The sequence below is a fragment of the Manis javanica genome, chromosome 15, assembly GCF_040802235.1.
Source record: "Manis javanica isolate MJ-LG chromosome 15, MJ_LKY, whole genome shotgun sequence".
NCBI lineage: Eukaryota > Metazoa > Chordata > Mammalia > Pholidota > Manidae > Manis > Manis javanica.
The window spans coordinates 33,121,376-33,146,619 of NC_133170.1; the positions used below are offsets into that span (position 1 = coordinate 33,121,376).

Genomic DNA, 25,244 nt, shown 5'->3' on the forward strand with positions numbered 1-25,244 from the left:
GAAGTGAGCAGCCATGTTGGTAAAACATGGCTGGGAACTTGAGTGGCCTCCAGGATCCAAGGGCCGCTGCATCGCAGCTATATACATTATCTAGGATAAGCTAGGCCAAAAAAATAATGCTGGGCAATTAAAGCAAGTCACAGCATTAGGTGCCAGTGATTAGGTAAAACAAGGAAAAGAAAGATAAGTATATGTAGGAAACTTACAAGGAAAATCAAGGTAGTGGTTAACACAGCTCAGGAAAATGATACACCTGATGAGGAAGAAAACTATGTAGGGATGAGCAAGAGCAGTAATAACATCTAAGATAGTGATTCTCAAACCTTAGGGAACTTCAGAATCACCTGGAGGACTTAGAAGACATTCCTGGGCCCTCCACCATATAATTAAATAGGGCCAGGCAGGGCCTGAGAATTTGCATTATTTACAAGTTCAGGATGTGCTGGTCCAGGACCACCCATGAGGTTCACTAATTGAAGGAACTGTAAATTTTCCGATTCTGAAGTTTGATGGTGGGCACATGGGTTCTTGCTTTATTTTGTTTCACTTTTGGAGATTCTTTGCCCATTTGCCCCCTCAGTCTATAGACTTAAAAACAGTTTTGATTTGCTAGTGATGTATTTTTTATGGCTTTTGAAATACTCCTTACTTACTTTTTCTCTTGTATTCTTCCTGGAATTGGAATTCGAGCCAGTTGGTTTTATGGGCCTGCATCAGTAAAAATACTATAGACATTTAAAGTGATTCATTAGCTAGTTGTTCTCTGAACAGCACTTCTTTTTCTTCACTGGGAAGAAGCTTAACATAGTTGAGCAGTGAATTGGCATTCAGGAATTCTGGTTTCGTGTTAGCAGTCAAAGTGAACACAGAATTGAATTAAACAGTGTCTTGAGCAATGGCTTAAGCAATATAAAAATATCCTTTATTATATGCTCTTTATGATATTTGACACCAAAGTAATTTTTTTCTTTTATCATCTTCAGTAGAGTGCTTTTTAGTCTAGGCTAATTCATACTTTAGTGTGGTGGTCTTTTCTTCACTTTATTTTGGTTTCCACTCTAAGTAGAAATGTGTAACAATTGTAAATTTAACTTAGTGGAGTTAATGGTAAGTATCCAACATTCTTAATAGACTCTAAAATAACTTAAAAACAAACATGTTTGGTATTTGGGGGTCCTATCTTCCCTGTATAGAAATACTGTTTTTATCTTTTTGGGAATTAGAATACTTCTGTTAAATATGATACAATTTAGATACAATAGAGTACACACAATTTAAGTGTTACAGGCTTCTTTTTTTTTTTTTTTGACAAATAAATACACCATGTAGTCGCCATTTTACTCAAGATGTAAAACATTTCCATCTCCCCATAAAGTGCCCTTTGCATTAAATCTAAGCCCCCCTCCCCAAAATACCACGCTCCAGGGAATCATGTATCTGATTTTTATCATTGTAGATTAAGTTTTGCCTAACTCTAGAATTTCATGCAGTATGTATGTATTCCTGTGTCCATCTTCCTCCAGTCAGCATACTATCTGTGTGATATTCATTGATACTGCTGTTTGTATCAGTAGTTTGTTCCTTTTGGGGGAAAGAGAGTCTAAATTGTATCCCAGTGTAAAAAAAATCAGTTTAACGGTATACTAGTCGATGGACTGTGTCACTTCCAGTTTGGGGCTATTATGAATAAAGCAGCTATGAACATTTGCATACAACTTTTTGTGGGCATGTGTTTTCTTGGGAATTGCTGTGTCATATGTTAAGAGTGTGTTCAAGAAACTGCTAAACTATTTTCTAAGCAGTTGCTAAATTTATATTTCTACTAGCAACATGAACAGTACATTTGCTTCATATATTTGCCAACATTTATTTTAATTTTACCCAGTTTTTAATTTTATTGATTTCAGTTTTATTAATTTTATGTTATATGCAACATGGTAACTCATTGTGGTTTTAATTTGCATTTCCCTGATGATTAGATAGTTAACAGTTTATGAATATTTTCTACTGATAAGTACCTTGCTTCTCTGTTTGTATTTTGAAGAATGGAAAGTTTTGATTTATAGTTGAGGTTCAGTTTATCAGTTTTTTCTACTATGTTTCAGACTTTTTGTTTCATATATAAGAAACTAGGGCAGGGCCTACCTCAATGTCAAGATTTTCTTCTGTTTTCTTTTATAGTTTTAGCTTTTTGCATTATAATGCCCTTTTTAAAAATTAAAGTTAGTTAATACAGTATTATGCTGGTTTTATGATACATTGAGTTAGTGGTTGTATACGGTATGAAGTAGAGTTTTTTTCTTTTTTTAGGAATATCATATACACGCATACACACACACACACATTGTCCTTTTCAGGACTCTCTGCCTTACTCCATTTATATATATTATATCTTAAATTTATATGAATAACATATTATCTTGAAGTTGAATAGTGTAAATTCTCCAACTTTGATTTTTGTTTTTTTAATTGTTTTGACTATTCCATTGTTGCATTTTGATTTAAATTTTAAAATGAGCTTCTTAGTTTCTACCAAGAAAAAAAAAAAAGCCTGCAAGAGAGAATTGACCTTTTGTGTACTCTTGAATTATCCAGACCTTGAACAGGATATATGTCTCTCCATTGGTTTACCTTATTGATTAAAGGAATATTTTATAGATTTCAGTGTAATGATATTGGACATCTTTTCATTTCTTCATAGTATGTTTTTTTCATTAAGGTATCATTGATACACAGTCTTATGCTCAGTTTTCACATGAGCAACACTGTGGTTATTACATTCCCCCTGCTATCAAGTCCCCAGCACATACCCCATAACCGTCACTGTCCATCAGCATAGTAAGATGCTATAGAGTCACTACTTGTCTTCTCTGTGCCAAACTTTCTTCCCTGTGCCCCCCTATATTATGTGCACTAATCATAATACCGCTTAATCCCCTTATCTCTCCCTTCCTACCCATCCTCCCCAACTTTTTTCCCTTTGGTAACCACTAGTCCATTCTTGGGTTCTGTGAGTCTGCTGCTGTTCTGTTCCTTCAGTTTTTTCTTTGTTGTTATACTCCACAAATGAGGGAAATCATTTGGTACTTGTCTTGTCTTTCTCTGCCTGACTTATTTCATTGAGCATAATACCCTCTAGCTCCATCCATGTTGTTACAAATAGTAGGATATGTTTTCTTCTTAATAATATTTCTTATAATATGTACCACATCTTCTTTATCCACTCATCTACTGATGGGCACTTAGGTTGCTTCCATGTCCTGGCTATTGTAAATAGTGCTGCGATAAACAGGGGTGCATGTGTCTTTTTGAATCTGTGATCCTGTTTTCTTAGGGTAAATTCCTAGAAGTGGGATTCCTGGGTCAAATGGTATTTCTATTTTTAGTTTTATGAGGAACCTCCATACTGCTTTCCACAATGGTTGAACTAATTTACATTCCCACTAGAAGTGTAGGAGGGTTCCTCTTTTCTCCACTTCCTCACCAGCATTTGTTGGTGCTTGTCTTTTGGATGTTGGCCATCCTAACTGGTGTGAGGTGATACCTCATTGTGGTTTTAATTTGCATTTCCCTGATGATGATTGATGTGGAGCATCCTGTCATGTGCCTGTTGGTCATCTGAATTTCTTCTTTGGAGAAGTGTGTTCAGCTCCTCTGCCCATTTTTTAATCAAGTTATTTGCTTTTGGGTTTCGAGGCATGTGAGCTCTTTATATATTTTAGATGTTCTTCAAAGTATTTTATATTTTTTGATACTATAAATGGAATTATTTAAATTTGTTTATTTTTCAGCTATTTGTGACTAGTATATATAAGATGGAGTTGATTTTTGTGTATTGACTTGTTCCCACAATATTTGTAAATTCACTTTTTTGTTCTGGTTTTGTTGTAGATTCCTGAGGATTTTATTTGGACCACAATTAAAAAACTTTTGCTTCTTCTAGTCCATTCTGTATCACTTGTACTTCTCTCTCTTGTCTTACTGTACTGGCTGAGACTCAGAGTGATCCTGATCTTAGGGAGAAAGTGTGCCAGTCTTTCACCATTGAGTGTGATGAAGTTGTGTTCTTCGTATATTGATGAATTTGGTTCATTAATATTTTGTTGAGAATATTTTTCATATATGTTTCTGAAAAACACTGGTCTATAATTTTATTTTCTCATAAATCTTTGTTAAGTTTTGGTACAAGGGTTGAGAAGTATTCCCTCCTGTTTTCTGAATGGGTTTGCATAATTTCTTCCAAACATTTCCTTGTCTCTCTGAAAGAATTGACCACTGAAAGTCTTCAGGTTTGTAGTTTCTTTATGCAAGTTTTGAATTATTATTGATTCACATTCTTTAATGGATTAAGCTATACAGATACCCTGTTTCTTAAGTCTTTTTTGGTAAGTCATTTTAGCATTTTGTTGTAGGAATTTGTATTTTATCTACATTCTTGAATTTATAATGCTGTTCATAATCTCTTATCCTTTTATTATGTTTGATACTACAGTGAAATCTCCACTTTCATTCCTGATACTGTAATTTGTTCTTTGTCCCTCTATGTTCTTTCTACAGATTTATCGACTTTTTCACATGCTATTCTTAGGTACATAAAATGCACAAATCTTAGTATACAGCTTGATGAATTTTTGCTTGTGTATATTCTCGTCTAACCGTTGCCCAGATGAAGATAATCAAACATTAGTTTTGTTTGTCCCTCACCTATTTCACTCACCTCCCAACCCCCCTCCTCTGTGGCAACCGCCAGTGTGTTCCCTGTAACCGAGTGTGTTGCTGTTGTCTTTGTTAATCTGTCTTGTGAAATCATACAGTATTTGTCTTCTTTCTCTTACTTCATTTATCATAATTCTTCAGGTCTGTTCCATGCTTTTGCAAATAGCAAGATCTCATTCCTTTTTATGGCTGGGTAATATTACATTGTATATATGCACCACATCATCTTTATCCATTCATCTACTGATAGGATACTTGGGTTGCTTCTATAGCTTGGCTATTGTAAATAATACTGTGATAAACATAGGAATGCGTATATGTTTTCTAATTAGTGATTTTGTTTTCTTCGGGTCTATTCCCGAAGTGAAATTGGTGGATCTTATGGTACTTCTATTTTTAGTTTTTTGAGAGACCTCCATACTGCTTTGCATAGTGGATATGGCAATTTGCAGTCCCACCAACAGTGTATGGAAGGTTCCCTTTTCTCTGCATCCTCACCAACACCTGTTATTTCTTGTCTTGTTGGTGTTAGCAGTTGTGACAGTGTGAGGTGACATTTCATTGTGGTTTGGATTTGCATTTCCCTGATAATGATGTTGAGCACCTCTTGTGTCAGCTGTGTGTTTGTGTATCCTTGGGAAAATGTCTCTTCAGGTCCTCTGCCCATTTTTTAATCTAATTACTTGGGGCTTTTTTGGTATTCAGTTGTGTGTTCTTTATATATTTTGGATGCTAGCCCCTTATTGGATAAATCATTTGTAAATATATTCTCCTATACAGTAGGTTGCCTTTTTGTTTTATGTAGTCTTACTTGTTTATGATTTTGCTTTTTCCCTTGCCTGGGGGAGACATATCCAGAAAAAAATTACTAATACTGACGTTCAAGAGTGTGCTGCTTATATTTCTTTTGGGAGTGCTATGGTTTCAGGTCTTGTATTTAGGCCTTTAATCCATTTTGAGTTTATTTTTGTGTATGGTGTAAGGCAGTATGTAGTTGCCAATTTTCCAAATACCATTTATTGAAAAGACTGTCTTTTTCCCATTGTATTTTCTTGCCTCCTTTGTCAAATATTAATTGACCGTATAGGTATGGGCTTATTTCCAGGATCTCTATTTTGTTCTATTTGTCTATGGGTCTGTTCTTTTGCCAGTACCATACCATTTTGATTACTGTAGTAGTAAATTTTGAAGTGAGAGAGTGTGATACCCCCAGCTTTGTTCCTCTTTCTCAACATTGCTTTGGCTTTTTAGTTTGTTTTGTGGTTCCATACAAATTTAGGATTTTTTGCTCTAGTTCTATGAAAAATGTCATTTATATTTTGATTGAGATTGCATTGAATCTGTAGATTGCTTTGGGCAGCATGGCCATTTTAACAATATTAATTCTTATTCTTCATGGAATAGCTTTCCATTTATTTGTATGTTCAGTTTCTTTTATTGGTGTCTTACAGTTTTCTAAGTACAGGTCTTTTCACTTCTTCAGCTAGGTTCCTAGGTATTTATTCTTTTTGATGCTATTATAAATAAGTTGATTTCTTAGTTTTTCTTTAATTTAGGTCATTTTTTGTATATATAGAAATACAACAGATTTCTGTATATTGATGTTTGTTTCCTGCAGCTTTATTGAATTCTTGTGTTAATTCTAAGTTTCTTGGTGGAGTCTTTAGGGTTTTCTGTGTACAATATCATGTCATCTACAAATAGTGATAGTTTAACTTTTTCCGTACCTATTTGGATGTCTTATGTTTTTTATTTGTCTGATCACCATGCCTAGGCCTTCCAGCACTATGTTGAATAAAAGTGGGGAGATTGGGTGTCCTTGTCTTGTTCCTGATCTTAGAGAAAAAGCTGTCCAGCTTTTCACCACTAAGTATGATGTTAGAGTATCATAAATGGCCTTTATTGTGTTGAGATATGTCCCCCTGTGCCCACTTTGTTGAGAGTTTTTGTCATGAATGGATGCTGAATTTTGTCAAATGCTTCTTCATTATCTATTTAGATCATACAGTTTTTATCTCTCATTTTTAAACAATGGTGTATCACATTGATTGATTTGCAGATTTTGAGCCATAACTATGCACCCCAGGAATAAATCCTACTTGGTTCTTGGTGAATGATCCTTTCAGTGAATTTTTTAATTTGCTGAATTTTTAAATTCAGTTTGCTGATATTTTATTCAGGATTATTGCATCTATGTTCATTAGAGATACTGCTCTGTCATTTTCTTTGTTGTGGCATCTTTGTTTTTGGTATCAAGATGGTGTTCTCATAGAATGAACTTGGAATCTTTTCTTCCTCTTTAATTTTTTGAATTCATTTGGGAAGGATAGGTATTGATACTCCTTTATATGTTTGGTAGAATTCTTCTGTGAAGCCATCTGGTCCTGAACTTTTTTGTTGGAAATTTTTTGATTAACTCTTTAATTTTATAACTAGTAATCCATCTGTTCAGATTTTCTGTCTCTTGCAGGTTCAGTCTTAGGAGATTACATTGTTTATAGGAATTTATCCATTTCTTACAGGTTTTCTAATTTGTTAGCATGTAATTTTCATAGTAATCTCTTAAAATTGTATTTCTGTGGTGTTTTCAGATCTACTCTGGTGTTAATGCTCATTCTGCCTGCTATATCATTTTCTATCCTTTTACTGTTTGTATATTTAAATTGTCTTATATATGATATAGTTGGTCTTGCTTTTTTTTTTTCCACTCAGTTGACAATTTCTGCCTTTTACTGGAAATGTTTAGTCCATTTACATTTAATGCAGTTACTGATATCTTTGGTTTTCTGTTTGTTCCACTAGGGTTTTCCTTTAGTGTACAACTCATTAGCTTCTAGTATATTCACAAATTGTGTAATCATCACTACTATCTAATACTAGAACATTTTTATCACCTCCCAAAAGACACCTCATACTCATTGACATACACTTCCCATTTCTTCCAATCACCAGTCCCAGGCAACTACTGATCTGCTTCCTAATTCTGTATTTTTTACTCTTCTAGGTACCTCTTTTCAGGGAAATCATATGTCCTTTTTGTGTCTGGCTTCTTTCACTTAGCATAATATTTTCAAGGTTCACCTACATTGCAACTTGAATCAAGCACTTCATTCCATTTTATGGCCAAAAAATATTCTGTTGGGTAGGTAATACATTTTATAAAGTTTCTTCTCTCTTTGAAAAACAAAAGATTTAATTTCTTATTTGCCTAATGCCCTCTAATTTTTTTTCCTCCAATATTTCCTGTGACTTTTTCTACAAATATAATTACCATGGATTTTAAGTCAACATGGGAACATGCCTCTAAAAATTGTATTGGCACATAATTCCTTTAGAGCTCTTTCTGCTTAGTGAGAAAACAACTTTTAAGTCAAGCATTAGGTGAAATTATATCTAGATTCTTTAATAGTTGAGATACAGAATAACCGTCTGATAATTAAACAGCACTTTATTAATATACAAGGCATATTTAGGTACTAATCAAAATGCAGCTTTAAATTGCCAAACTCCAAAACAGAAAAAATTTAAGTTGCCATCAAACTGTCATAAATGTGTCCTATAGAAAAACTGTCTTCAAAATTTAGAATATGGTATTTTGTAACATGCCCTGAAGTTCATGTCTGACAATATAAAATTACAGTTGCATACTGGATTAACTGCTCATGCTCTGGAGAAGTTTTTTCCACCTTTGCATCTCAACCTAAAATATTAGGCTAGATTGACACTGAGTTTCTTCTCTGCCTTCTAAGCTGTGGACCTATTTTGAACTGAATATTAAAGAATTTTTGTCTTTGGGGCCATTTGGTCAGGCCTCAAACATTCCACAGCTACTTGGAGGACATCATCAACTACCGCTGGGAGCTTGAAGAAGGCAAGCCCAACCCTCTGAGAGAAGCCAGTTTCCAAGACCTGCCTCTTCGCACTCGTGTGGAGATCCTGCACCGCCTCTGTGATTATCGGCTAGATGCAGATGATGTCTTCGATCTTCTCAAGGTGCTTAACTGACAAGCCCTTTCCCTAGAGCAAGAAAAGCTGGTGATCTGGACATAAAAATCTGAAGATATTAGGAGAAGTCAGATTTTGGCTTTTGTGTTACTAGTCTTGGGACACTTAAACATACCAGTATATATAAAACCATGAGCACTGTAGCCAAGGGAATACAGACATATATGACTGCATATTGTTTTTGTTTAATTTCTAGGCTGGTTTTGTCTTCCTTTACATGCACTAAGTCCCAGCTGACACAGGAATAGTCAGAGGCACCTATTTGTTCTTCCTGTCATTAGCCATAATTGGAACTCAATTATCCACAGAATTTTTTCTCATGGTCTAAAATTTGATTTAGCTTAATTGAAATATTTAAGGAAAGCTCCAAGGATTTTAAACCATATATGAAAGTGAAGTACACTCCTACTGTACATATCCATGCACATGTCAAAAGTTATGTTGGAGAGCGGAGGTGTAGTTACCTCTCCTCTCCTTATTCTGTTATCTTTTGTTATCTATTGAGAAGTCTGTCTCAGAGGGAGGGCAGGGGCTCTTGCTCCTCTCTCACAGGGAGGTCAGTTTCTAATCCTGTTTGGTCAGAAATGATTAAATGTGTTGATGACTTCTCAGTTCAGCACAGCTCATGACACAGTATAAAAGTCATTGTGCAGTTGAGTCCAGTGTTTGCTGACTCAAGGACTTCAATAGCAGTGGCAGTACAAGACCCTGGGATAAAGTGAGAAGCACATTGCAGGGTCCCATCTGGAGTAAGAGGTTGCTGGAGGACCTGTCCTGCTCTCCAGCTATAGTAGAGGATCCTGTGGGACAAAGCATTCACAACATTGGATTCTCCTCTATTGTAATTGTCTTTCCTTGATGGGCACTCACATGACCAGTCCAGACCAGATAGATAATACACTTACCAAACTCCTTTTAGTTTCTCTTTTTGGTGAAATGGGACAGTGATGGGTATGGGAAACATTTGAAATGTTTCCATATCCTGTTCTGCAAAGAAGGTAACATCTTCTCACTTTATCTGTGTTTGATTGCCCTAATTGAAAATCACGTAAGATGCTGGAACATTCTTAAATGTCAGAGATAAATGAGTATAAACTTTAAATCCTCACTTTCATTTTCTCCTATTTTGTCTTGCTCCCCATCCCCATTTCTCCACACCTTTTTTCCCTAGGGTCTGGATGCAGACAGTCTCCGAGTGGAACCACTGGGTGAAGATAATTCCGGGGCGCTCTACTGGTATTTCTACGGAACGCGAATGTACAAGGAGGACCCAGTGCAGGGAGAATCCCGTGGGGAACCCTCTCTGAGCAGGTATATTGTCTGAGGTCTGTGATGGCTACTGCACAAAAGTTATGAGTATCAAATATATCAGAATTTTACAGCACAAAATTGTTTTTCATATGAAGGAATTAGCTGTAACAACATGCCTGCAAAGAGATAACAAGGAGTTATTTCATACAAAAGTAAAAAAGAATTAATTTTGTAGTCTTCTGCTACCAGAGTGGTGAAAGATGTCACCGTGATAGGAGGGAGGTTCCAAGAGTACCAGTCCCCCCTCACCATGGACTGTGCCGTACGGCAGGGCTTTTTAGCAGCACTATCATTTCACTGCAACCGTTTTCCTCTCATAATCAATTCTTGAGGACTCCTTTTGTCTACTGGAACTGATCTGCTCTATCAGTACAGGACCAGAATTCTGGACCTTACAGAATGCCTGAAATATAAGCCTTACCAAATTCTTCCTAAATGAGGAAAATACATCCTTTCCATAGTGGCCCAGTACAGTGCTAATCTTGTTCATTTGAACTTTCTTATTACTGGGAGCAGTACTCACTATTAAGAAAGTGTTAGGTCTTCCTCAGGTTTTAATGTATGTAAATTGTCTGTTGTAATGCAATCTATTGCATTGTAAAATGTCCATTTTTCCTTGTTCCATATTCTAATAAAGGAAGACAGGAAGTTGTCCTGTTCCTTCCTCGTGACTGCTGCATTTAAACATTTAATCCTTAGTGACCTCATGGCCAGAAAATTACTAACTTAGAAATCATGTAACATGTCAATCCTCTGGCAGAACATTTTATTTAATAAACTTTCATTTCTTAGGGTAAGTGAAGGACAGAAGAATGTCTCAAGTGTTCCTGGGAAAACAGGAAAAAGAAGAGGGAGACCCCCAAAACGGAAGAAACTACAAGAGGAGATTATTGGGAGGTAAGATGTTGTTAGTCTGTGATCATCATTTGCTTTGTTCCTTCACCCTGATTTTCACTCATGCCATGGGAAGAATATGAACCTAGATCATGGAGTCCTAGATCAGAATCCTCATAAATTATTGAATATACACCAGGGAACCAGAAAGCACTGGCTACTTGACCTCTACTAGATTGCCTATCCTCTGCACACCCGTAGTGTCAGTGGATAGCGGGTGTACTGACAGTAACAAGGATTGAATGGAAGAAAACAGTGATGATTGTTGACTAAGAGTCAACATTTTAATAGGATTCAGTATATCAGATAAGAGTTTAGAGCTAATTCTTTCCTATTGAGATTTTAGTGGCAAACAACATGCTTTATTTTGTTTAGAATATAGTTAGTTCCATGCAATAAAGAAAAGGTAGGATATTAAACATTTTTATAGTCTTTATTATTTAAATTTGGAAAAAAATAAAGATTATCTTTTAGGAAATTCTACTCGTAGTAAGTTTTCAGAATCTAACCTATACTGTATAAAAATACTTTTCCTTAAGGATCTTGAGTTAGGAAGTTAAGTCATACATAGTCTTAAAAATTCTAGTGACAGAGGACCAACCACTTCTTCCCATAATCTAAATGCTTGAAGTAGCTTGATTTTGCTGTGTTGCTTATTAACCACTAAGAAGTATTTCTAGGAATCAAATTATGGATAAATCAATTTGATTTTCTTTTATACTTAAGAATCAGTGTTTCACTTCACTTACCAGAAATTTGATGACAAATTAATAGCTTTCCTATCAGTGTTTGTGAGAAATGTCCTATAAATGTGTCCTGTACACACAATACCTGCTTCTGGATTTTGTTAGTGACCTATACCTGATTAAGTATTCAGAAAGCTGTTTAATTGTTGCTGCTTAGAAGGACATGGGGATGTATAAAGTGCCTTAGTGTTGGGAATATAGGATCATTTTAACATACATGAACTTGTGCTACCCTCTACTGGTGATTTTATTCTTTAGAGCTCTATATCCAAAACTGTATTTAAATATTTTTAAATTAAATAGAATCTAAAATTCGGTTTCTCATTCCTGCCAGCCACATTTCAGGTGCTTGGTAGCCACATGTAGTTCTTGGCTCCCGTATTTCATAGCAACAATGTAAAAATATCGCCATCCTCACAGAAGGTTGTGTGGAACAGCAGATCATTGAAAACAGACCAGATCCATGGAGAATGTCCTGTATGATTCAGGGATACCAATGACAGTGAGACTGAACACTATTGTGCTGACCACTTCTATTCTGTGTTTTATGACTTAATTCCCGATATCCTTATAAGGTAGACATTCTCAACAGCCCCATTGTACAGGCAAGTTCATTAACTTTCCCACAGTCATATGGTAAGTGGCAAGCCTGATTTCAGAGCCTAGGTTCTTAATGTCTACCTTATATGAGGTTGAATTAACTGTGCCTTATCTTCAGTGTAGCCCTGAGTCAAGGAGGAGGACATTGGAATCCCTGTAGTTCTTTTTTTCTTATCATTTAACTATTAACACTTACCTCCTGTTTGATTTTTAAAAACTGTTCTAAAAATTAAGTTTTCCTATGCATTGATACTATTACCATTACATTTGGTTCCTGTACACCAGTCCTTCTCTGAATCGACACACCTATATCCTGTGTTCATTTACTCAGTAGAATCATTCCACCTCCTGACCTTGCCCCCTGATGCACATACACATTCCTTGTATTAAGTTAATTGGGTCTACCTTATGGGGAAAGCACAGAATAATATTGGATATGTCTGTTTTAATTGGTGCCTCCTTTTCCTGTGTTTCAGTGAAAAGCCGGAAGAAAAGTCCTTGGCATCTGAGCCACAGACAAGAAATGGTAATGACCTTGGCTGGAGTTCAGAAAGGTTTAAGTAAATGTGATTGATTTATATTACGGCGGTGACTCTGTCATTTCCAGAGCACAGGAAGCAGTTAAGATTATTATGCCTCTCACCCTCATCATTTCTCCCCCTCACATATTACCCTGTGCTGTTTCTCCATGGGATAGGTTGCTGGAGGTGAGGAATAGGTCTCTTCACCTGTGCTCTGTTACCAGGGCTCAGTGTAGTAGACACCTGAATATTCGGATGAATGAGCAACTTGAAAGTGCTGTCTTCCTCATGTAAAATGCTACATAAGAGAGAGTATACTAGTTGCCCACACAGATTTCAGTTGTAATCCAAATTACATATAATTGGGGGAAGGTATCAGTTTGTAATACCTGAACATAAATGAAACAAGACTGCAAAAGCTCAAATTAAAACATTTGCAGGAAAAGTAAATAAATAGATTTAAGCTATTAAATCTATCTTATAAAGGTTGTGAATAGAGATAATAACTGGAAAGTCCAAAGTATTCATTATCAGCTTTAAAATTAAAAAGTAATAAATATAAGTCTTTTTTGTGATTCCCTGGTTTTGTTATGTGACCCAGGGTAAAAAGGAATTGAGAATAAATTGGAAAAAGGTCCTAGTGGGGTCTACTTAATGAACCTATCCCTTTCTTTTCTAGGGTCCCAAGGGCCAGGTCAAGGCACTTGGTGGCTCCTGTGCCAAACAGAAGAAGAATGGAGACAGGTCACAGAGAGTTTTCGGGAGAGGACCTCCCTTCGAGAACGGCAGCTCTATAAGCTCCTCAGTGAGGACTTCCTGCCTGAGATCTGCAACATGATTGCCCAGAAGGTGTGCAAACGGGTGATTCTTCCCCTCTGCATTAAGTATAAAGCTGCATTATTTAAGGATTATTCATAAGAGTTTTTGAATACCTTCCACTGTCTCCTGGAAGTGGTACAAGCCTTCTCCCATCTCATCTGGTTTGGGACCACATGCTGCGCACTCCTCTTCAACCTGCTGGTACAATATCCTCCCTACCCCAGGTGTCCTCAGTGCCCCCACCCCCAGCTCTTAACCTTGGCTTTTCACAGTCTGGGACCCAGTGTCTTGCTCCTGTAACATTACTCAGGAAAGGGCCCCTGAGCCCCAGGTGTGTCTCACCCTGTGCATTGGTTGCCCCTTTTTTGCGATCGTCCTACGGTCTGTCTCCTCCCACTAACAGTAAGCTCTGGGGTGTTTTAGGGTTTTTTACCCCAGTACCAACTCTTCTCCCCCAGCTCCACCTGTTCATCTGAGCTCTGTGCCACCTTCTTCAACCTCCTGGCAACTTACAGTTTAATAAACTTAACATCCTATGCTTTCATGCATATGTATCCTAATTCATGCTTTTTCAAACATCTTTTCCCTCTACTGCCCTACCCATTTCCAACTCTCAAAAGCTCCACTGAAAAGTCTTCATCTCTGTGAGCTGTACCCTGTTCCCCTCGTCTTAGAATTTCTTTCCTAATGTATTTCCTCATTCCTCATGAATTTGATTTTGAGTTTTAAGCCTTTTTGGATTAGGGACCCTGCCTTAACTCATCATTGTAACTCCCACAGCATCTAATGTAATGCCTTTTCTATAATGGATGCACAGAAATCAGTCACTTTGTTTATTTCATTTCAGTAATTCTAATATTTCTCATTGATTTTACATGTCATAAAGACCCATAAAATTTTGACCATCTGCCAATGAAACCTGAAGAGAAAGTATTTATAGATTATTGCTGCAGTACCTCCAGGGGAGTACAAAATGACAAATATATTGCTTAATTTATTGTGAATGCAGTGATATTTCTAACTTTTAAGCTGGTTAATGTTTTAAAAGGAAAAATCTGGAATGTCACCTTTATCTAATAGAAATGTATAAATAATACTTCAAGAATTACATTTTCATGAATGAACAATATACTTTGCATTTCTCTCATCAGTATACTTAATTCCATATACTATAATCGCACTTAGTTTTCTGATCAACACACTGTGATGATTTTTCCAGGAATTAAAATATATAATCTGATTTTCTTAAAGTAATTAAACAGATGATTTTATGACTCTACATGACCTTACATATGACTTTATTGTTATGACTAGTGATGACCCATAAATTTTCTATGAGGCATAAACCTAATCTGCTTAAACCTTTCATAATAGCTGCTTTTTTACTGCAGTAGTCTACCTAATAATTTTTGGATGGCAGAACTAAGGAAAACGACTGACAGGCCTAAAACTGATGGTTTTGATGCAAAAAATTTTAAGGGCTGATTATTTGCAAGAGTAGAAAAAAAAAGATAAATCTTAAATATAGTTCTCAAGAACCATGAAATTAGAAACGAAAAAAATAAGAGATTGGGTATTTTGAAAGATGGACAGCGCTCAGAATTTGTGCACCTCAGTGAAATGTGGTATTGATTACAAAAATAAGAGAATCTGCATTGTGCAAAAGAAAGTCTTAGCAGACCAGTAATTGGGGAGGATGTGCTGTCACAAAAAGATACCATCAAAAGCTCCAAAATCATTTGTGTTTTTTGACAAGTAAAATTTTCTAAAACGCTCTAAGAAAAGATAACTTCCACACATTTCAAAACTGAAGAAGGAAATGGGTAGCTGTCCTGTTCACTCAGCTATATTTTGGACCCCTATTTCTAATAAACACACATTCTTCATTCAGTAATATAAATGTCAAGTGCTTAATATTCATAAGTAAAAACCATGTCTTCACCATAAGAACACATAACCCATTGTAGCTCAGCCTAAATCTGTAACACTGGTAATAACTGTTTTGAAAGTTTCATCCAGTGTGATGGAACAAAAAGAAAGTGAGGGGCAAATTTTAGATTCTGTTTTGCCTGGAAGAATATGAGTCTGCTTAGAAAGTCTGGTAATCAGAACTTCGTAACTAGGTTTTCTGCATTAGAATCAACTGGTACATGAAGAACCTCAGACTCATTAGAGCTAGTATTGTTCATCTGCAGTCATGGAAGCTGTTTGTATAATTGTTACACATACTAATGTTTAAAAATAACAAAATAAATCCTGTTTACAGTAGCAAGAAAACAGAACTAGAACCTAACTAGAGTTGTGCAAAGCTGCAAAATGTTAGGTACATATTTTTAAAGTTTCATGTAAATATGTTAAGATCTCTCTATTCCTAGAAGAAAAGAATAGGATTAGCTATTAATATTCACCAAAATAAATGGATACTTATTGTAATCTTAGCCAAATGCAGCATAAGAAAAATTTCCCTTCAAAATAATAGGCAGACATAAATATTGTAAAGTAGAAGCCATAGGATCATGTCATATCATGTAAACCAGCGTATTAGCAGCATTATCAGGGGGCATTCATTTAATAGACGAGCTATAAAGGCAGTACAGATATACCAACTCTTCACAATCTTTGCTGAACTTGGCATTCAGCAATTAGGCTTACATGTTCATCAACAGCTAGTTGTAATATTTGCAAACTTCTTTGTCTATGTTGCACTTATTTCTATAATCCCATGAAATATGAAATCAATAAAATGTGAGCATAAGATTTTCTATAAAATGTTTTCATTAAAATCATTAAGCATGAGTTGTTTCTAAAAGTTGTCAAATTAGGGTAAAACAATAGAAGATAAAATGGGAAATTCTTAAGGTTTCTGCAGTTTGAATTGCATGTGTCCTTAACATCTCACTTTTGCTTAAAACAAAACTGGAGTGGCAAAAAAGGGTAAGAGGGTAATTTATATGAAAGAATTGAAGGAAACCCCTCTCAAGGGAGCCCTATATCATATGATTGCAAATGGCAAGTGCATTCATACATTAAGAAAATCAGTGCTCAAACTATGTATTTCTAAAATTCCTTTAACCAACATTTTAACCAACCATCTAATGATACTGGCCAAGAGGGATTTTGTTCTAATATGAAAATGCCTATAGGCCACATGTGATCATTGAAATATACATTAGTAGAACAGAATGTGGTGCTCACAGATAGACATAGTACATATTAAATACAGTATGTGAAAGAGGAACTAACAGCTGGGATAGTGGACAGGTTAACGTGCTGTAGTAGAAGTCATGAGCTTTTCTTTCAAACTCCTTTGAATTATGGTGCTGCCCTTTCCCTCTGCCCACATCAGAGTATCCAACAAAGTATTTAGCAATCAGTAGGCACTTGGTCTCTTCCATTGTTTATGGTGCTGGGTAATTGATGAGAAATCTTGGTAAAAAACTAATTACAAAATAGATTCAAGTCTAAAGGGAGTTAACACAGAGAGGATAAATATTCGGAGGTATGACAGCCCTCTAAATTTCAATGTAATAAAATAATCAGAAGGCCTGCTTTGATAATACAAAAGTTAAGCTTTTATGGTAAGATTTAAACAAAAGAGGTAGGCTAGTAAAAGTATTTGTTGCTAATGTTACGGTCAATCGTATTTAGACAGCTTTTCAATATTAGGTCTCAACAAAAATTAATTGACTAGGAAGTCTATAGGGAATTCACACAAAAGATGTCAGATAGTAAAGTATGTAGGGAAATAGGTTCACCTTCTGTATTGAGAACATCATTTTCCACACGAGTAACTTTTATCTGATTTGGCAAAGTTGGGAGTCAAACTGTTATTGGCCTTGTTTGCTACTAGCCTAGTAAACTGGCACAATCTCTTTGAAGGAGAATTCCATGGTAAGTTTCTACCTTTATGTAAAGGTGAAGCCTTTTTCCTATTGGGGTCTTGCAGTATATAAAGGAGTTTGCTCACACATATTTGAGGAACCTGCTGGGGTAGCTTTTGGGGAAAAGAAGGTCATGACACCCTTGACAATTGGGATTGTATCTGGCCTAAAGCCTAGTTCTAACAAAAGCTTTCTAAAGTACCTGTCTCATTATCTATTGCTGTTGCTCTGCAGCATATTCAAGTTGGGTAAACCACTCCTAACTGTCATTGAGTCATTTCCATCCTTTCTCTCTTTACCTCATTGATTCTTCAAATCTCAATGGTTTAAGTGGTGCCAAAACCAGCCTAGGTGATGATAACTGATATTAATGCCACAGAATTGCTCATTTGAACTGCAAAGTCCTTGCCTACCTCCCTTTAATAGTAGATTACAATGGTGAAGCCCTGGGGCTCAGCCCACAGAAGTTCCAAAACTTAGATTAGCCTTCAAAATAATTAACCCAACTTTAGAGAGTTTTCAAAACTTCTTCCTTGAAATTCCCTGTAGCAGTTGCCTGCAGTCGTCTTGCCTTTTCTCGGGACTCTATAATCTTCTCAGGCAAGCTCTCTGGTTCCTAGTTGCTGAGTCCTTTTTTCCTTGTCAGTCTTACTGCTTTTCTCCCCATCCTGGACAATCATTCTCAGTTCTCACTACTGCCACTGAACTACCTTTGGAAGGGGCGGGCTACCTACAGCTGCTTGGAATGCCCTCTTTCAGAGCCATTCCCTTCAAGCAGAGACAGTAAAGCATGGACATGGCTTTTCCTTAATAATTTGAAACAAAACATTTTTAAAAGATACTTAAATGGTCAAGTGAGTTTCTTGCCAGAGATAAAGATTGACACAGGAGACACTTGGGTATCTATAAGGGTATTTTTGTTGTTTTTGTTGTGTTTTTTTTTTTAAGAGAATATTTGGCTTAGTACCTTGTGGAATTGAATAGTCATTTTTACTGACTGTCCTGAGGATGCCTTGGGCCCTCATCTGAAGTAAAGCCATCAGCCATGGGCCTTCAAGGCCGCTCCTCCACTGGCAGCACCGGGAGCTGAGAACACCCTAATCTGTCTTCTCCTTTCTTGTCCTCACTTCTGACTATAGGGAAACCGTCCACAGCACACAAAGGCAGAGTTGCAGCCCAGGTGGATATCTAGCCACCTGTCCGTCAAATCCATCCAGCGAGAGGTGAGTCTGTGTGAGAGTAGAGAGAGAGGCGTTCTAAATGTTCAAAGGGTCCTTATGTTTGATTTCAGCTACCCCTTTATTCCTTCTTTATTCACCTTTACCTCAATGTTTAAATCTCAGACCTTTATGAAACATTCTTATATTTAAGATGTATTTTTACAAAGAAGGAATTATAAAAATAAGACATGAGGTCGCACTCTTTTGAGTCTCACAATCTCCTGGGATGATAGACGTCCCTGTTCGATGTGGGTGAGAATACTGAGTGCTGTCTCAGATGTCTATGTGATGGAAGTTCCAGAACGTGAGGATGGAAAGACCTAGTGCTGGGCAAAGAAACAAGCTTTGGAGAGGCAGAGCTGTATCTCACCTAAATCTTGTGGGATGGTGAAGAATCTGATGGTGGACAGTGGGGGTGGCGGGGGAATATACAGGAGTTACGTGAACAGAAGTACAGAGGCAGAATCAGATGTGATGTGGTCAGAGAACAGTGTGTATTTGGATGTGGCTGGCATATAAGATACGTTGTACTATATAGTGAAAGAAAATGCTGGGACACCAGATTTTAGGGTCCTCTGTCTATCATGCAGGGCAGTATTAAAGGAGATTATGGCATTAGGTCTTTGCATTAGGAATATACCTCTCTGGTCATGCTGTGTTAAGTGAGTTTGTAGAGAAACACTGGAAACTTAAAAATCAGTTAGCACTATGTTTCCAGCAGGAAATGGTAGAATCCCTGCTACTGGAAAGGGACATCAGGAGGACATTTCATTAGAGAATAACAGGCATGAGGGTCAAGCTGCAGGAGGCTGAGTAATGGCTAAAAGATGAGTTCTTACTGATTGTCATGCTTATTTGTCCAACCATGAAAAAGAGGACACAGGATTGAGGAAAGCTAAGGCAGTTTCCTTTTTTTTAATTGGAAATAATGCTTGGGTGTGAGATGTCCATGAATGAGAAGGGAATGGATGTAGCCGACTGGTAAAATGAAGTGCTTAAGAGGTAGCGCCTCCCCATGGAGTCAGATTGCTCCCATTTTTCCCAAGTAAAGATAGAAACTTTTGAGGAGGCAGGGAAATATTAGGAGATCACGTTGGATGTCCCTCTGTTCTCTTGACACACAGAGCATCAGGTAGGAATGGAAACACAATGTTCTATGAACAGAGAATACTTAAGGAACAACCAGGTATTAATAAAAGGGTTTTTTCCAAGCAGCATCTCAGAGCCAACTACAGGTATTTTTATTTTGTAACATAGTTTAGAGTAGTTAATACCTTTATCTAGCATCATCACACTGTAGGATGATGCCTATATTGACTGAGATTAAAGGATTAGTGAGGGGAATGAGGCCTGAGGTACCTAGGCTGCAGGTGGGGCCAGACTGGATGATGGGCGTCCAGTGGGGGAGTGAAATGAAGAAGTGAGAGGCTGCCACAGAGAACGTATCTACAAGCCATTTCTCTTCATCTTCACCGTTCGTGAGGGCACTGCAGGCACACCTCCAACCCTTCTTCTGCTCCCTCTTTTTTCCATTGTTTGCTAATCTAACTCCCAAGTCCAGACTTTAGTGCTGGCCACTTCTTATAGTCTCTCCACTTCACCCACTTAGTCTCCTTGTAGCATTATGATTCTCTGCATGTGTAAACAGTAGTCATAGAAAGTTTGCCCTCCTAGACAGTAGGTTAACTCGAGTCTGTTTTTGGCTGGCCTGTTGTCATATGGAGCCTCAAAGTAGTGTTTCCTGACTCTCACATTCATGAACTAAATATGCTGTTTTGAGCCCTGCAAAGGGAGAAGCTAATTTGTGAAATTTTATTTACTTCAGTATATTTGAATTTATCCTTTATCTCTTTTTTTCCAGCTCATAGATGTGTTCTTGCCAGGAGAAAAATTACTCAATATCTAATGACTGTTGAATTGGCAGTTCCTAATGACTGATTTCCATCTTCGAGGTCTAACGGTCCTTAGTTTGAAATGATCTTTGGTTGTTGGAGTCCAGCGGTAGTTCTGACTGCCTGGTTCATTCCCTCTGCTATATACTCTAGCATCTTAATGGTCGACACCTTTCTCCTGTTTGATGTTCCTGTTTGAGTCCTAAATGCTCAAATTTACATTTCAGATTGCATATAGTAATCTCAGTATAGGAGAAAAGTTCTTCATTGCTGTAAGCAAAAGCTTAGCTTCAAACACTAAAATTTCTTCCAGTCATTCTTGGCAGTTTTTCTTTTTTTAAATTCTGCTCTTTATTTTTAAATACAAGTAACTATAGTAGAGATCTGAATGTTTGTTATGGTTCCAAATATCCTGGAGAAAACCTTAATTGTGGCATGAATTTTGTGCTTCTGTTTGAACACCAGAAAAAAATCTTCAGGTCTTTATAGCCTTAGAGGCAGAGTTTCTGACCGATATTGGCCACTCAAGAGCCCAACTTTACTGCCTCGCAAAGTCTTAATTGTGACTCTGAGGGAAGAAATCGGCAAAGGAAGACTGACTCTCTGATCTCCGGGATTAAGGCAACAATGATTGTGTTTGTCAGAAAACTCTGGACATGCTAGGGAGGTCCTTGTGGTACAGTCTCAAGTGTGCTGTGAAAATTGACAGGGGTACCGGGGAGTCTGATAAACCCATTCTTGGGTGAGGGGGAGCAAGGAAGGGGCGTCCTGGGCGCTGCTTCAACCAGATACAATTTACTGTCCTTCACAGGGTTTCAAAGTGGTGTTAACCACTTAGTATCTCATTAAAATCCCTCCTTGATTCTATCAGGCCTCTCTTACCTATAAAGCATTTAAACATCACCCCACCCCATTTACAACCTTGTGGATAAAATGAAGGTTCCTGTGGCCAGGATTCTCACCCAGTCCCACCCAGATGGCTAGCTTACTACACATATGTGGGCAATATGTTGTTTACTCTGTATAAAGAGCTCTACCCAGTGCTCTGGGCCAGCACAGTGGCATGGCTGCAAGGCTGCAGGAGAGGAGAGCCGAAGCTGAAGTGGTGGCAGCGCCCAGGACAGAGGTCCAGAGGACGGCTGTGTGGGCAGAGAAGCCCAGACGCAGAGACCCGCTTGCTGCATGCAGACTCACTCTGAGTGGACAAGATTCTAGTGATTAACCTGCCACCGTGGGAATAAGGTTGGGTATAACCCTTTCACCCCAAGAACGTTCTCCTGTTATTTCTTTGGTCACATTGAATCCATAGTGAACTTTCCCAGGGCTCAAACCCATTGGCAAGACAAATTGGCCCCTTTTAAAGAATTGCAGTGTGAAACAGTTTTAAGATTTTTTCTCCTAACTCTTCAGTCTTTTTTTTTTTTTGCTTGTACCATTGGTTTTAAGATTTGGTTCTTAAAACCATTAATGTTTAAGCTATTTAAAGTCTAAAGTACCTACTGAAAGTACCCTCAGGGAACGAATCCCACCCGTTAGTGATGTTTTCATTAGCACACACGTGTTAAAAGACTCTTGGTCCTTAATAGATTTTTATTTTCAGGTGTGTATGATGCAATCTATATAAAATGTTGAGAATTCACATTAAATAAAACTCATCACGGTGAGAAAAAGTGGGGGCATGAAAGGTATAAGACAAAGAGGTATGCAGCTCACCATAGGTGTTTGCAAGTGACAAGGCAACACTGAGGGGGGGGGACATCTGGAGAAAATGACCAGAGAGCAGTTGGTGTAAAAACGGGTAGGGACAGAAATGCCTGGGGAAAGGGCCACAGTGGGCAGAGGCAGGCCAGGCAGCACAGTGCAGGTTCCGGGCACTCCTCACTCCCTCAACTTAGGAGACATTGGGGCACTCGGTTGCTTCTGTGTCTTCGCTGTTTGAGGTACTGCTGCAGTGAACATGGGGTCACAGATAACTTTTTGAGTTAGTGTTTGTTTCCTTTGGATAAATATGTAGAAGTGGAGTTACTGGATTGTTTGGTATTTCTATTTTTAATTTTTCAAGGATCCTCCATAATGTTTCCCACAGTTCCATTCCCACCAACATTTTCTCCACATCCTTGCCAACACTTGTGATTTGTCTTTTTGATGTAGCCATTCTGACTGGTGTCAGGTGGTATCTCATTGTGGTTTTGATTTGCATTTCCCTGATGAATGTGGAGCACCTTTCATGAACCTGGTGGCAGTGTGTGTAGGCCTTATGTGCTCAGCATAAATATTAGTGTATTTTAAAACAACTAATTAAGTACATATGACATGATTTCATTTGTGTGGAATATGCAGAGTAAATCCATAGAGACAATAGACAGGTGGTTGCCATGGGAGGGGAGAGTGGGATGGGGCCTGGCTGGTGAGTGGCAACAGCATTTTCTCTTGGAATGCTAGAAACACGGTGCAAACTCATAGAAGTGGTGGCTGCATGACACTGAATATAGTAAATGCCACTGAATTGTCCACCTCAAAATTGTCAATTTTATGTGAATTTCACCTCATTTTTTAAAAACGAGAGTAATCTTTATGCGCTTTTTCAAATGATGTAGAATGTCTGATTTAGCAGCAATCATTTACATCTCTTAATTTTCCTAAGTTTTAAAATTCCTGCTTCATCATTGCCAAATATTTTAACTGTTGATAATCAGTTCTTAATACCTCACCTCAAAAATCTCCAAATTCTAACCTTTTGGTATTTTCACATATTTCAATTTTATACTTTTAACGGGGATCACATAGTGGAGGGAGTAAAAAATTAATTAAAATTAGGTCACTTTAGGACACGTAATACTAGGTGATTTTTATTGTTTATTTAGGGAGGGGTTTTTGTTAGTCCAAAGAATTTCATGCTTTTATAGAAAACATGGGGTACTACATGTGGAAAACTGTAGAAGACACAGTAATCTCACAAGTCAACAATCATCACTACTTATATTTTTACCTATTTGCTTCATGCCCATTATGTGCTTATTTAAAAACTGACACACTGCATATTTTGTGACTTGAGTTTTCCACTTAACATTGTAAATATTACTATTTCATCAGATATTCCTCAGATACAGTTTTTACTGATTCATAGTGATTATGTAGTTTGCCTTTGAAACATTTAGGATATTTACAGCTTTTCACTAGTTTAAATAGTCAACTTATAGAAGTATCTTTGCCTGCCTCATTTTTATCATGAAGTCATTTTATTAAGTGACTCTGTTTAGGGTCCCTGATAAATTATCCAAATTGTCCTCTGGAAGACTTGTCCTCCCACAAACTGATAACATCCATTTTGCCACATGTTCACAAATATATCACTTTTCATTATCTTTAACAATTATGTAAGCGAAAAGGCTTAAACTTTTTCTTTTGATCATCAATGTGGTTTATTTACTGTGGATTTTGTGTTCATGCTTCATTTGTTTTGTGGGAGGGGCTACTGTAAATGATTTGTAAGACATCTTTACACATTAAGAATAAATTGTCATATATTACAAAAAGAGTCATATGAATATTCCTAAAATTGATGTAATTAACTACTTTTCCCTTTTCTCCCCTTCTGTCAACTTACATGAAATACCACCCATGCTTCTTTGCAGGTGACTCTTGGGTGACTTAATATTTATTTTCATAAGTCATTAGCTTGCACTTCCTTAGTCCCTATTGAAATGTTAATCCTATTGAATATGCTGTCCTTTGGGAGGGAAGGAGTACACACACATCATCATGTGTATGTAGGTGAGGGATAGTTACACCCACTTTTTTCATTGTGTCTCACATAGAAAGACTGCAGTTTTCTTTGAATGAAATAATTCCTTTTGACAAGACTTGGATTTCCTTTATCCGCCCCCGTCCCACCACCACCACCCTGTGAATTGTCACCTCAGGGGCACCTGCACAGCTGAAAGAAGCAAAGGAAGTTGTTCTGGTTGCTTTGGCTGGTTCACTCTGGTTGTGTTGTAAACTCTGAGCCAGATAAAGATGTTGCCCAAAAGTCGGGATAATTAAGCGCCTGGGTGGGGTGCCTGAGGGATGTGGAGGAGCTGTGCCACTGGATTTAGGAGGCAGTAGCTAGAGAGATGCTCTTCAGAAGAGTTGTCCTTGCGTGTTGTCAGTAGCATCCCCATTTCAGAAACAACATCTAGCATATCTACACTGCCTGCTCCAGTTATAGAATAAAGATTTTATGGAACTTTCTTCAAATCTGTTTGGTCTACTGAGGCACTTTGCATACAGTATTGCATGTATAGTGATAATTGTTTTATTTTTTTCCATTTTCTTCATTCCTCTGTTATTCTTCTATTATGTTTTACCCTGTAGACAAGCAAATTCTTCTAAAAGCAGGCTCATAGAGTTTGAAAGGTAAGAATTTTCAGAAGGTCTACTATGTAGGCAAGCAAGACTCCATCTAAATTCTGAGTCAGGTGAGGATCTGAACTGGTTTTAAGGACCATAAAGAAAATAAGATAAATTTTAATCAGAGCAGTTTCAGTGTTTCATGAAGACTTGTATTATAAATGACTTGTACATGGCAGTCTGTCTTTTTTTCTCCTCACATTAAGATCACTTAGATAATTTCCATACTCTAATGTTTTAAAAATTT

The 25,244-nt window shown here is 37.3% G+C and overlaps 1 protein-coding gene across 3 annotated transcripts in view; it reads left to right on the forward strand.

Moving 5' to 3' along the window:
• The window catches only part of CECR2 (CECR2 histone acetyl-lysine reader), a 191,552-nt gene that overhangs the window by 137,261 nt on the left and 29,047 nt on the right, over positions 1 to 25,244 (forward strand). For 2 of the 3 annotated variants that reach the window (XM_073223258.1, XM_037014936.2), the window contains exons 3-8: positions 8,526 to 8,709; positions 9,893 to 10,032; positions 10,825 to 10,929; positions 12,749 to 12,798; positions 13,473 to 13,642; positions 18,633 to 18,716. In XM_073223258.1, the coding sequence (XP_073079359.1) occupies positions 8,526 to 8,709; positions 9,893 to 10,032; positions 10,825 to 10,929; positions 12,749 to 12,798; positions 13,473 to 13,642; positions 18,633 to 18,716 (733 nt within the window). The remainder of the gene's footprint in view (positions 1 to 8,525; positions 8,710 to 9,892; positions 10,033 to 10,824; positions 10,930 to 12,748; positions 12,799 to 13,472; positions 13,643 to 18,632; positions 18,717 to 25,244) is intronic. The other variant, XM_037014937.2, reaches the window with a different exon arrangement.